General features: G+C 46.6%; 1 protein-coding gene across 2 annotated transcripts in view; it reads right to left on the bottom strand.

Annotated features, from left to right (window-relative positions):
* Nucleotides 1–14,530, bottom strand: part of WDTC1 (WD and tetratricopeptide repeats 1) — a 33,227-nt gene that overhangs the window by 1,283 nt on the left and 17,414 nt on the right. For both annotated transcript variants that reach the window (XM_056847668.1, XM_056847669.1), the window contains 8 exons: nucleotides 13,268–13,362; nucleotides 12,495–12,610; nucleotides 9,618–9,693; nucleotides 7,072–7,168; nucleotides 4,365–4,538; nucleotides 2,845–3,080; nucleotides 1,740–1,908; nucleotides 633–825 (listed from right to left, as the gene is read on the bottom strand). In XM_056847668.1, coding sequence (XP_056703646.1) covers nucleotides 633–825; nucleotides 1,740–1,908; nucleotides 2,845–3,080; nucleotides 4,365–4,538; nucleotides 7,072–7,168; nucleotides 9,618–9,693; nucleotides 12,495–12,610; nucleotides 13,268–13,362 — 1,156 coding nt within the window. The remainder of the gene's footprint in view (nucleotides 1–632; nucleotides 826–1,739; nucleotides 1,909–2,844; nucleotides 3,081–4,364; nucleotides 4,539–7,071; nucleotides 7,169–9,617; nucleotides 9,694–12,494; nucleotides 12,611–13,267; nucleotides 13,363–14,530) is intronic.

Raw genomic sequence — 14,530 nt, 5'->3', positions numbered from 1 at the left:
TTGCTGGGGGTAAAGGGAAGATGACTGGGGAAGGCACTGGCAAACCACCCCGTAAAACAAAGTGTGCCTAGAAAACATCGGGATGTGACGTCACCCCATGGGTCAGGAATGACCCGGTGCTTGCACAGGGGACCTTTACCTTTTTTGGACAGCAACAGGACCATTCCTGTCTGGCGCGAGCATCCCAGCCCTGCTGCAAAAATACTGCCAACAAGTGCAGAACAGCTTGGAGCCGCAATGCCCTGAGATTAAGGTTATCATTCTCTTGCATGGAGACCTGCCAACTGTCACCCTCAGAAAGCCTGTGTGGTGTTCGTGGTTAGAGCGCCACACTAGGCATCCGGGAGACTCAGGTCATATTCTCTGCTCGGCTACGAAAGCGGGCTGGGAGACCTTGGACTGTTCACTCCCTGGCACAGCCTACATCACAGGGTTGTTGTGACGATAAAATGGAGGTGGCCTTTGTCTGGTCACACACTTGCAGCCTAACCTACCTTATAGGGGTGTCGCTGTGAAGATAAAAGAGAGGTGGGGAGAATCATGCTGTAAGACGTTCTGGGTCCCCAATTAGGGAAAGGAGGGCATAAGCATCTAAGGAGGAATCCCAGCCAGGAACCTGCCGCCGCTCTTACCTCCGGCCTGGGGTTCCACAGCCGCACAACGGGGTCGATGCCGCTGGTGGCCAGGAAGCAGTAACTGGGGTGGGGCTGGAGGCAGTTGACGATCGACTCGTCCCCCTGCAGAACCCGAACGAGGTTGGTCGTCTCTTTCTCCCAGATGAAGAAGGAGCCGTCGTCGGAGCCGCTGACGATGTATTGCGCGTTGCTGTAGGGGGAAAAGAGCAGAGGGGTCAGGGCCGAGATCGACAGAACGCAACAGAAACGGTTGGCGAAAGCAATGAGGCTGTGTCCCTGAAGTCACTTTAAAGGTGGCGGAATTTCGGATGGAAGTTGTCAATGTGAGGACTAAAGTCTAATCCATATTTAAATCGAAAATGTATGGTGAATTTTTTGTACTGCTTATGTCATGTTTCTGAGTATATGTCAATAAAGGTTGATTGATTGATTGACTGAACAAGGCTGTGTTCAAATTACAGAAGCTGTCAATCGGGGAAACAATTTGGAAAACCAAACAATTTGGAAGGTGATTGTAAGCCGGTTTGATTCTTCCTTAAGTGGTAGAGAAAGTTGGCATATAGAAGAGGAGTTGGTTTTTATATGCCGACTTTCTCCACCACTTAAGGAAGACTCAGACTGGCTTACAATCACCTTCCCTTCCCCTCCCCACAACAGACACCCTGTGAGGTGGGTGGGGCTGAGAAAGCTGTGACTAGCCCAAGGTCATCCAGCTGGCTTCGTGTGCAGGAGTGAGGAAACAAATCTAGTCCACCAGATTAGCCTCCGCCGCTCGTGTGTAGGAGTGGGGAATCAAACCCGGTTCTCCAGATCAGAGTACACCACTCCAAACCACAGCTCTTAACTACTACACCATGCTGGCAAAGACAGAGCTGGCAAAGACGGAGAAGACAACCAGCATTCCCTTCAGCCTCCATCAAAAAAACCACAAGAAAACTGTATCCACATGAAATCGCCAATGCCCGTTGTGCGTATGTTCATACAGCTGTTACCTAGCTTTGCAGGAAACAGAAGAGGGCATTAGAGGCTGCTTTTCCCCCTCGTGACTTATCTGGCGTGCCAACAGAAGCCTGGTACCGGACTTAAAAGAGAAGCCACACATACCTGCCAAAGAAGTTAGCCTCTTTGATGTCCGTGGTGGTGTTGCAGTGGCCACAGTACCGGAATTTGTAGTCGTAGCTGCGCTCCCTCAGCACCATCTCGTCATCCGAGATGGAATCCTTGCGCCCGGTGGCTCGCAGCCAAATGGGGCCGCCCCCTTTCTTGTCCTCCGCTAGAAAAAGCAGCCAATAAAATATCAAAGTTACTCGCAGAGAGGGTGAAAACGGGATCAAACTCTTTCTCCTTGCTTCTTAGTTTTGAAAATGGTGATGTAGCCATTTGAATTTGGTACCTGAAAGGTCAAGAAAAAATAAGCAAACATCCAAGGCCAAAGGGTATACACTCTAAGAATTATGTAAGTACAAAATATGTATGTATTTATTTCAGGATAAAATCTAATACCTCGTATAACACCTATAGGGCCCTGCAAAAGCCTACCAAATTGACATGCTCATATAACACATTCAGACATAAAATCACACATTTAAGACTCTGTGATTTTATGTCTTATTGTGTTACATGAGAGTATGTGTTATATGAGTATGTTACATGAGTATGTTACATGAGGTGTTATATTTTATCCTGAAATATATACATCCTGAAATAAATATATACATATTTTGTACTTACATAATTTTTAGTGTGTATAACCTTTGGCCTTGGATGTTTATTTTTTCTTGACCTTTTGGGTACTTAATTCTGTTGTTTAGGGTTAAGCTTCCCCCTCCCCTTTGTTGTTGACATAGCCATTTGCTCAACCTCAATCACCCAAGACTCCATACCACCACCTCTACTGAATTTGGAGTCTGAACCCAAAAGACTTCAAAGTCCAGAATACTTTGGTCCTCAAACCAGACAGAAAGGTCAGACCTTTATAATGGAGGGAGACTTTAGTTTCTGTTTCCTGCCTTCTGGGGGGAACCTGGCTCGACTACTGTGAAACAGGGTGCCAGACCCAACAGGCCATTGGCCTGATCCAATGCAACTTGTCTTACGGTCCTGGCCAGCGGTTCTGATAAAATTGGCACCTGGGAGAGATTCGTACATTCAGGGCAAAAGGAGGCCTGGCCTTCACTAAAGCAGAATGGAAATGCACAGTCATGCCCACCATTATCGCTTTTCGAGAAGAGGGCTGCATTGATGTCCCGGTCTAGGGCATCGCAAGCGCTGCTATGTGCCTGCTCGGGGAACTTTCCCTTGAAGTCGTCCAGACACTCCAGCGCTTCTGCCACATACTTCAGCTCAAAGAGGCAGCGGGCCAGGCGGAAGTGAGCCTTCAGGTGGCACGGGTTCAGGGAGATGGCCTTTAAGCAGTCCCGCAAAGCGTCGTAATGGTCCCCGTCCCTGCAAGGGGGACACAGAATCATAGAACCACAGAGTTGGGAGGGGGCCCATACAGGCCATCTAGTCCAACCCCCTGCTCAACGCAGGATCAGCCAAGAGCATCCCTGGCAAGCGCTTGTCCAGCCTCTGCTTAGGGACTGCGAGTGAGGGGGAAGCTCTCCACCTCCCTAGCCAGCGGTAGTAGTATAATTTATTGCAGTCCTCCACCAGTATTACAAAGTTAAAACATCATTAAAACAACAATAGTTCAACACAACAGAAAAATAGCTACATGAACACTCGAGCTAGTCAATGGGTTTAAAACTCTGCGTCAGCTTTAATATCGCTTCCCCGTGTCTTACACATCCCAAGACAGAATTTAGCTATTTGTTTGGATACCCAGTGGTTTCTATCAGACAACAGATATTCCAGTTTAGCTGCATCAGATTCATCAAGAAATCCAATTAACACTGGCTGGAGATATTTTGATCTGACCTCCTTGTAATATGGACATCTCAGAAGCATGTGCTCCATAGGCAGCTGATTCCACTGTCAAACAACTCTTACTGTAAAATATTTTTTCCTAATATCCAGCTGGTACCTTTCTGCCTGCAATTTAAACCCATTATTGCGAGTCCTATCCTCTGCCTCCAACGGGAACAGCTCCCTGCCCTTCTCTAAGTGACAGCCCTTCAAATACTTAAAGAGAGCTATCATGTCCCCCCTCAACCTCCTCTTCTCCAGACCAAACATTCCCAACTCCCTCAGCCTTTCCTCGTAGGGCTTGGTCTCCAGGACAGAGTCATCAAGACCCTGGCAGCAAAAATAGGACTTACAACTGCCCCCCCCTTGCCCATCTCCCTCCTTTCAGACAACGAGGGGAAGCCAACCACTTGGTATTCCCTCTATGCTCTGTAACACCACTAACAAAGCATCTCTGCTCTTTTCATGTTCAAGTCACAGCTCATTAACAAAGTCATAAGCATATACATATAGCACATCGATGCCTAAAATGTATAAAATACATGAACTGTATAAAATTTATAATAAAATTATACATGTTCAACAAAATCTCTTAAGCCAGATGCCAGTGTCATTTACTGGGATAGTTTTAAAACCATTACCTGAGTTAAATATATGGTGACCTGATGGATTTTCTCGATATCCACCTCTAAATTTGATAAGAGGTGACCCTTAAGCGATCTGGGGAAAGGGCTAGACAAAAAAACCCTCCGTCTCTCCGCCCAGCGGCCCATGAGGCTCCGCTTGACAAGAATCCTCCATCGTCGTACCCTGTTCGCTTACCATTTGCGCTTCATGTAGGCGGCGGCTCTGTTCCCATACAGCATGGCGTTGTTGGGGGCCTTCTGGACCGCTTTGCTGTAGAGCTGGATGGCTTGAGTCCACTGCTGGCAAGCGAAAGCCTCGTTGGCCTGTAGCTTAATTTTCTCCAGGTAAGGGGGAAGCTCTGCCTGGGGGCTACAGAAATGGGGAACACTGGAAAGCAGCCGGGGAGGGTGAAGGAGCAGAACCCCTGGCTTTAAAAACAAAAAGCGAACCGCAACCGGGAAGAGTGGAGTCTACCCCGCCGCCCCCACCCCAAGCAGCCAAGGATGCTGCTGGCTCCAAGAGATCACACGCAGTCACAGGGACTTTGAAATGGGGAGCAGCTTTGGCTCAGTGGTAGAGCATCTGCTTGGCATGCAGAAGGTCTGAGGTTCAATCCCCGGCATCTCCAGTTAAAGGGACCAGGCAAGTAGGTGATGTGAAAGACCTCCCCCATAGACCCTGGAGAGCAGCTGCCGGTCTGAGTAGACAACACTGACTTTGATGGACCAAGGGTCTGATTCAGTGTAAGGCAGCTTCATGTGTTCATGAGAGAGTTCAAGTCTCTGCTCAGTTCCGAACTCCGGTGGATGATCTGAGAGTAAGGTTGCCAACGCCAGCTTGGGAAATTCCTGGAGATTTGGGGACAGTGCTTGGGGTGAAGTTTGGGAAGAGGGTCTCAGGTCAAGGTCTCTCAAATCACCTGCCCGAGCTCTTTTACCTGGGAATGATGGAGATCTAACTTGGGACCTTCTGTATGCAAAGCGTGCAGACCCTGGAGGCCCCTTCCAGCTCTGTGTTTCTATGATCCTACGCAGATGCCTTGGCATAAAGAAGGGTCCCAGGTTCAATCCCCGGCATCTCCAGTTAAAGGGACCAGACAAGTAGGTGATGTGAAAGACTCCTGCCTGAGACCCTGGAGAGCCGCCACTGATCTGAGTAGACAGTACTGACTTTGATGGGACCAAGGGTCTGATTCAGTATAAGGCAGCTTCATGTGAAAGCGGGCTCACCAACTTTCACAGCAGTGATATGCTTACCAGCCCTTCTCCCCCCCCCCCCCCGATGAGAAGGGACCTGCCATGGGGATATGCAACTGCAACAACTAGAGGCTCTACCACTGTGCTCACAGGCACTCATTTCATATCCCTAAAAGCAACAGAATTAAGTACCCAAACCTTATTACTTTTATAGCTGCTCCAGACTTCGAGACATCTTCACGTCTATATGTTATGTTAACGTCTATGATATGGCTTTGTACACGTCTATGATATGGCTGTAATATAACATCTCCTCCTTTAAGAGGGAAACACACATGGGGATTAGTTGCCCATTTGTATGGAAGCCTAAAACAGGTGAGGAAGTCTTGCAGGTGTTTATATATTAATTGTCATCCTGCAAACACAACGTACCTAGAGTGATAAAGATTTTTAGAAAGCCATGTTCATTTTTCATCTGGAACTGTGATTGTTTTGACCACTGAAGAAGGCCATCTGGCCAAAACGCATGTGGTCAAAGTCTAATTCTGTGATTTTATGTCTATTTGTGTTGTAGGTTTACATGAACGTGTTGGTTTGGCAGGCTATTGCAGGTCCTTATATATGTTATTGATTTTAGCCTGTGATAAATATACACATATTTTGTATTGATATAACCTTTACATTGTATAACCTTGGCCTTGGATGTTGAATTTTTTTTTCTTGACCTTTGGGTACTTAATTCTACTTGTTTCTCCCTCGCCACATGTGACTAAACCCGTCAGATGTCATGCCGACTGCAGGGGCTAAATCCCAATGAGCCTGCAGTGCAGGCTAACTCCAGAGCTATGTCAGACAAGGGCGCCCTCCTCAAAGGAGACTGGTGTTCTTGCCACAACCTGGGCCCTTCCAGCATGCCGCATCTCATGCACACAGATGCATCTCTTCCGTCTCCGCAGGACAGCAAGGGGGTTAAGGGGACACAGCTGCTTCAGCTGTCACGAAGCTTCCAGAAAAAACTGAAAAAAAGGGGAACAAAGAAACTTCCAAAAAGCACAAACATAGTTACAAATATTACCAACACATAACAGTTGATGTTAGTACATACATTGACCAAAATCTTCACGTGTGTTGATGTAATATACATCCTGAAATACTGGACACCATACACAAGGTGTGAGCCATGGTTTAAAGTACATAGACTATTTTAACATAAAGCCACACAGAATAAAAGGCTTTTATACATTTTTTCCTTGTACGCTTGAGTATATGTCAGGATGTGTATTGTAAAATTGTGAATGCACCACTGAGGAAGGTCTGTAAAAGGCCGAAACGCGTCTGGTCAGATTTTGGTCAATTTATGTACTAACATTAACTGTTATGTGTTGGTAATATTTGTAACTATGTTTGTGCTTTTTTGGAAGCCTGCATTTTAGGCCCTGTGTTTTTAAATGCAATTGTGCACAATATATAATAAAAATAGATTGGTTGTTGTATTAGATAGTGTTTAGCTCAACCCCTTTGGTTTCCCACGAAGCTTCCAGAAATAAGGACAATTCCTAGGTCAGGTGGCTCAATCCCTGCAAGTGAATTCCCGCAATGGTAGGGGCACCATTGGAGTAAAAAAAAAAAACCACAGGAAAAAAAATCAAAACAGGGCACCCCAGATATGGAGGACAAAAAGGTGCACGAGGCATGCGCCGCTGTACCTGACGTGTGCTCGGCCCTCAGCCAACCTGAATCCGTTGCTGTGGAGATGGATGCCGTTTGACACCCCGTTGGTAGACGTCTTCCCATTCTGCACCTCTGAGGATTGCCAGAAAAACTGAGTGTTAAGTCAGAGAACTTGACCTTTCTGGAGCGGCTGAGCGCAAGCCCAACAGCGATGCTCACAACACCCCACCCAGCTCTGTGCACTTAACCCCGAATAGCACATTAGGAGCACTGAAAGCACCATGCTTATTATCTCTGTAATGCTTGCAAGAGTCCTGTAAGGGAAGCCAGAGGGTCTGACCTGAGGACATGTCCCATGGGATCCAACCCAGCACTACTGCACCCATACTGCAGGTGGAAAGGGTTTTTTTTTGGGGGGGGGCACCTAGCTAGTGACTTTAAAGAAGATGAGATTTGAAGTGGACACTTCCTAATTCACAGCTCAGCCTCTTAACAACCAACAGAAACAGCTGGGTTCACACTACCAGATGCCACATTCTCTGTGTACCGTGAAACTTTTACATATTGCAATCTAAGTTGTTTCAGCATACCTAGCTGCATTGAATGGCGGGATGTGAGGCTTAGCTGCATTTATTTGCTTTTCTCAACATCTGCCCTTGAGAATGGAAAGGCTCCTGCAAGTCAGGATCCCAGGATCGTAGCATCTCACCCCACCAACATCAATATGGGATGCAGATATAGGAAGAAGTTCAACTGGCACATAGAATCATGGAGTTGGAAGGGGCCATACAGGCCATATAGTCCAACCCTCTGCTTAATGCAGGATCGACCTAGAGCATCCCTGACAAGTGTTTGTCCAGCCTTTGCTTAAAGACTGCCGGTGAGGGGGAGCTCACTACCTCCCTAGGTAGCTGATTCCACTGGCGAACAACTCTTACTGCAAACATTTTTTCCTGATGTCCATCCGGTACCTTTCCGCCCATTATTACGAGTCCTATCCTCTGCTGCCAACAGGAACAGCTCTCTGCCCTCCTCAAAGTGACAGCCCTTCAAATACTTAGAGAAGTCATATCCCCCCTCAACCTCCTCTTCTCCAGATTAAACATTCCCAGCTCCCTTAGCCTTTCCTCGTAGGGCTTGGTCTCCAGGTCCCTGATCATCCTCGTTGCTCTCCTCTGCACCTGCTCGATTCTGCCCACATGTTTTTTTTGAAGATGTGCTTGTTTCTTAAATGCTTGAAGAGCTCAGAGGCAAACCTACCATGTTTTGTATCAGTTTTGTGTCAGTTTCGCTCATGGCTTCCACCAAGGAATCCTGGGAATCACACTTTGGCAAGACCGCCAAGAATTATCTCAGATCTGTAACTATCCCCTCCACAAGCATTACAGTTCCTGGGACTGCTCAAGGGGAGGGAAGAACGGCTAAGCCAGTTTAAGTCTAGGGTAGATGTACTCCACATCTTTCGAGTCCACGTTCCCCGTTAATCCAAACAAGGATGGAGGAACCAGAATGAAATTATGGCTTGCCCCCTTCTGAGAATCACATCAGATGTCACAGCCAGATCACCCTCACATCCATGAAGAAACCAGAAAGAAATTATGCCTTGCCCCCTTCGGGCAAGGCGAGTATGTCCCACTTTTGCACTAGGAATTACCCCACCAACTATCCTCCCTTCATACATGAGATTTCTCACAGTTCCTAGTCACAGGCGAGCTTTTATGCTCACCAGATTGAACGTCCTGTCGAGAGCTGAACTAAGAGGACAATTTGTTAAAAATTAAAAGTCACAATGAAGTTAAATGATGCGCTAAACAGAGATATTATCAATGTACTGTTTATACCGCTATCCCTATAAAGCTATTTATTTATTGTTATATTTGTAACTTTAAAATGATTTATGAATCCTAAGATTTTAAAGCTATATTGTTTATAATATTTTAACATTCTATAAAGTAAATTTTGTTTTTCATCTTATGCATGTTTGGTCAGATGAGCTTGAAAAAAAAGGAAAGAGAATCGCATCATGAGTTGAAAGTGACATGGAGTCAGCAATATTGCCTACAAACGGAAGAGGTGCTAGGAAAAAACAATACGCTCACAGTACTGTTTTATTTATCGCAATAGATTGTTCCAAGTCACAATGCTTGCTATATGCCTCTCTCTCGGCCTTCTTTACGCTGCAAACAATTCATTACTGGCACCTGATTTTACTGCTGTGTGAACAGGCGTTGGGCATGGATAACTCTGCAGAAAGAGCCTCGCTAGCTGCTCAACGCCATCCTTAGCTGCTCTGTCCAATAAAGGGTCATGCCAACATGCTGGAACAGGATACCTTGTGTGTCCCCCCAGGTCACGTTCCAGCCAACAAAAGCAGCCAGTAAACTAGTCACACTCGCTTTCCAATGAGCACCAGCCACCAAGAAGGTTACAAACTTGGCTTAAAAAAATATAGCCAACTTGGTGGGGAGGAAGTACATGGAAATGCCCCCGGAAGTACATGGAAATGACCCAGGTGTTATACACAACGTGCCACCATGCTGGAAACCCTCTCCCAATTCTAAGAGCATTGCACTATACTTACCTCCTGAAGCGTGGCATTTCTTTGGCAGGAGAAAAGTGTATGGCCGCTGCTTGTAAGTCAGATCGAATAAGTAAACCTAGAAAAAAATCAAATGGGCTGTGAGCATGCGATGACCTAGACAGACGTATGGGATGAATAAAGAAAGAAACATCCATGTAAAAGTGATAAATCACTTAAAAGGACACAGCAGCTAGTAGATACCAATGCTGCCCTCCGCAGGACAAAACAGCCCTGTTCACAAGTTTAGGTAAAAGTAGTCCCCTGTGCAAGCACCGGGTCATTACTGACCCATGGGGTGATGTCACATCCCGACGTCTACTAGGCAGACTGTGTTTACAGGGTGGTTTGCCACTGCCTTCCCCAGTCATCTATTCTTTACCCCCCAGCAAGCTGGGTACTCATTTTACCGACCTCAGAAGGATGGAAGGCTGAGTCAACCTTGAGCTGGCTACCTGAAACCGACTTCCGTCAGGATCAAACTCAGGTCGTGAGCAGAGTTCTTGACTGCAGTACTGCAGCTTACCACTCTGCACCATGGGGCTCCTTTGTTACAGTTCACAAGTTACATCCTGTACGTATAAATGTAAATGCTGTACGTATGTGCATACACTTGTTTGTAACGTGAACACTCCTTGGCTCTTTCTTCCAAAGGAAACCAGGGACTAGCACCTGGATAAATGTGGGTTTAAATCACAAGTTCAGTTGTACCTGTGCTGAATATAACATGGGAATTACCCGACACATGTATAAAGAAAAATACCAAGCGCACCCTGTACATGGATTGTGAGTGCATTCACTGTAACTTGTGAACAGCGTTATTAAGACATGGATTTAGGAAATGGCACTAAATCAAAGGCTATCCTGACAAGCTGTGATCAATTCAACTGAATACACCTAAATAATCCAAACCCCACACCCCAAAAATGAGATGTTCGGGAAGGGAGGAATGGCGCCTTCCCTCAGCAGCGTGCACTGAACTAAATCTAAAACAAAGGAAGCACGTTTGCCTCTCTAGTGTAAGTGACATACAAACTAGATGGAATGCTGCACTACTATGCTTTCACCTGGACTCCTGTCCTTCAGGGTCTTGAGGTGAAGCCATTTTTCCTAAAGGAAAGCTAGAGGGCGCTTTCACACATCCTGAACGATGCCCTTTCAATCCACTTTCAATGCACTTTGCAGCTGGATTTTACCGTGTGAAACGGCAAAATCCACTTGCCAGCGGATCATTAACGTGCATCGAAAGTTGATTGAAAGGGCATCGTTCAGGATGCGTGAAAGCGCCCTCTAGCTTTCCTTTAGGAAAAATGGCTTCACCTCAAGACCCTGAAGGACAGGAGTCCGGGTGAAAGCATAGTAGTGCAGCATCCCATCTATAAAAGCGCATAGTGCGCTGCAGCAGTCACACAAAAGGGTGTCAGTGTTTAAGGGTTCAGAGTAGTAAGGGACACCACATAAAAGCACACTGAACCCTACACACCAATATAATTCCCTATTTTAAAGCTCGCTGAAGCCACAAATATGAGGAAGGTGGCCACGGTTCTCCACCCAGAGACGACCTTGCTCAGGATCAAGGGCCAGAGTGAAAACTCAGCGTTAAGTCTGAACATAAGAACATAAGAAAGGCCCTGCTGGATCAGACCAAGGTCCATCAAGTCCAGCAGTCTGTTCACACAGTGGCCAACCAGGTGCCTCTAGGAAGCCCACAAACAAGACCACTGCAGCAGCATTATCCTGCCTGTGTCCTCTGACCCTGGAGAGAACAGGTACGCATCATGACTAGTATCCATTTTGACTAGCAGCCATGAATAGCCCTCTCCTCCATGAACATGCCCGCTCTCCTCTCAAAGCCTTCCAAGTTGGCAGCCATCACCACATCCTGAGGCAGGGAGTTCCACAATTTAACTATGCGTTGTGTGAAGAAATACTTTTATTTGTTTTGAATCTCTCACCCTCCAGCTTCAGCAGATGACCCCCCACGTTCTAGTATTATGAGAGAGGGAGAAAAGCTTCTCCATGCCATGTATACTTTTATAGATGTCCATCATGTCTCCCCTTAATAGCCTTCTTTCCAAGTTAAACAGCCCTAAGCATTTTAACCGCTCCTCATAGGGAGTTGCTCTAGCTCCCTCATCATTTTGGTTGCTCTTTTCTGCACCTTCTCAGGCTTTGCAATATCCTGTTTTAGGTGTGGTGGCCAGAACTGTATACAGTATTCCAAGTGCGGCCTCCCCATAGATTTGTACAAGGGCAGTATGATAGCAGTTTTACTCTTGATTCCTCATCTAATTATGGCCAGCATGGAATTTGCCTTTTTCACAGCAGCCGCACACCGAGTTGCCTTCAGCAAAACTGCCTATTTATTCATTAGACAAAGAAAATGCCACCAATGTACAATGTAGACCCTACGGAAAGGGGTCATGTCCGGTGCATCCCCTAGCATGCTACTGCAACACAAAGTCTAAGCATAATTAATTTAACTAGCTAGTTCTTGAAGGGTGTTGCTGTCTTTTGGATCCACAGCACCTGTTGGAGGGACCCTCTGGTCAAAAAGTTCACAACATTTGCGACCAACCAGGTTCTATCACGGGAGATAATTTCAGGTCATTCTAGGGTTCCTCAAACTTAGCAGTGTTTTCCGCAACGCAGAGGGGTTGGAGGGGCAGCAGCACGATGCCGGGCTCAGCACCACACATAGTATTTTTAGGCAACTTTCCAGCTGAGTTTAGAGAGAGCAATCACTCTCTCGCAGAATTCTGCAAGGATACAATCTGCTGAAAATTATTTGTTACAGAGCATTCTCAGCAATGTGCAAGGAACACAGCCCATCGACTACCCCTTTAGAAGGGTTGACAGTTCATCTGGCGTCCATCCTACCTGCTCCCCTCCCATGTTCACCAACAGCTCCGTGCCATCAGGACTGAAGGTGACGTACGTTGCTACCAACACCCTCAGCCGGTTATTGTAGTCTGGGAGTTTCACCGGAAGGTGTCCTGCAGAAGAGGGAAGACACCCAAGCAGAGGGTCACTGATACACGCTAGTGGGATACGGAAGCTATTTCAGCCAGCATGGCGTAGTGGGTACGAACAGTGGTTTGGAGTGGCGGACTCTGATCTGGGGAACTGGGTCTGATTCCCCACTCCTCCACATGAAGCCAGCTGGGTGACCTTGGGCTAGTCGCAGCTCTCTTCGAGCTATCTCAGCCCCACCTACCTCACAGAGCGTCTGTCGTGGGGAGGGGAAAGGAAGATGACTGTAAGCCGGTTTGATTCTGCCTTAAGTGGGTAGAGAAAGTCGGCATATAAAAACCAACTCTTCTACTTCCTCCTCCCTTTACCAACCTCTTACAAGGCAAAGAGCAGCTCATATTTATGCTGGCTTCTGGGCAGGAGTGAGCGGAAGGAGTCATCCGCTCACACGACAAGAGAAACAACCCGCGGCTGGGGTGGGATATCCTTTTTTCAGCCTTCCAACCACAGTCCCATGCTACACACTTACTAGGGAGAAAACCCCATCAAATTCAGTGGGACTAACCCCCGAGAAAACAAGGCCTTGGGTTGCTCCGCATTAGCGCCAGAATGTACTGGTGCCTTCGAGAGCACACTGAACAAGCGGGCATGGGACTGAGCATCAGCTACAGAATTTGCACCTGCTACATAGTACTGTGCAGCACCGTCCGGGAGGGGCTTCTGCCGATCACAAAACGTATGGACTCCAGCAGTGGGATTCTGCTTCATGCTTTTTCTATCAGGAAAGGAAAAGACAATATTAGACTGCTGGTTTTCAAACTGTCTGCTCCTCGCAATCTATTAAGAAAGTGAGACGGCCAAAGTAATTACGGTAGGAGGGAAAACGTACAGAACCACCAGGGAAATATTCCAAGCCCTTGGGAAATTTCTTGAGTTGACATGTTCCCCTCCCCTTTCCCTATGTGAATGGAGAGGAGCAAATGGCAATTTGTTACAGTGTCCAAACTGAATGCTTTAACCAACTGTGGTTTGCATCTTGACTACCAACAAGGTTTCTAAGCCGGTATTAAAATGTAGTTTAGAATACCAACTGGTAGACAAAAAAACATAACACAAATTTGTTAGTGTCTGACTTTTTCCCATTAGACCATCTGAGTTTGACGTCTGCAGCCTCAGAACACAAGTAAAGAACCCTCAAATAAAATTACTTTATTTCAAATATTTATATCCTGTCTTTCTTCTCGCTAACTCAGCACTCGAAGTGGGTAACAGCAATGCTGTAGCAGTTAAAACATCTGACTAGGATCTGGGGACCCAGATTCAAATCCCCACCCTGCCATCAAAGGTTGCTGGGTGACCTTGGGCCAGTCACACACTCTCAGCCTAATGCACCCCACAGGATTGTTGTGAGGATAGCACCCCACAGGATTGTTGTGAGGATAAAAATGGAGAATGTTGGAAGCCAACCAGGGTCCCCACTGGGGAGAAAGGTAGGGTATAAATGAAGTCATACACAATTTCTTCATTTGTTCAGTATTATGAGAATTTATCTGCTATCTGGGTTTAGCTGAGTCAGATCCAGGACTAACACCTCTACATAGTTTAACACATGAAGCTGCCGTATACTGAATCAGATCTTTGGTCCATCAAAGTCAGTATTGTCTACTCAGACCGGCAGAAGCTCTCCAGGGTCTCAGGCAGAGGTCTTTCACCTCACCTACTTGCCTAGTCCCTTTCACTGGAGATGCCAGGGATTGAACCTGGGACCTTCTGCATGCCGAGAAGATGCTCTACCACTTAATTTGGCAGGGATTTTTATAGACATGTGTCAAGATTCCTGTTCCTATTGCAATAGACTAGCACCGCAACTGTTCTTGGAGTTATAAGATATTTTTAAATTGCTGTCCACTCTAGAGAGTACTTCAATTGGCCCTTCATCCCTT

This window comes from Euleptes europaea, chromosome 3 (genome assembly GCF_029931775.1).
Source record: "Euleptes europaea isolate rEulEur1 chromosome 3, rEulEur1.hap1, whole genome shotgun sequence".
Classification (NCBI taxonomy): domain Eukaryota; kingdom Metazoa; phylum Chordata; class Lepidosauria; order Squamata; family Sphaerodactylidae; genus Euleptes; species Euleptes europaea.
Note: the sequence above shows the minus strand (reverse complement) of the source record. Positions and strands in the feature narration are given on the sequence as shown.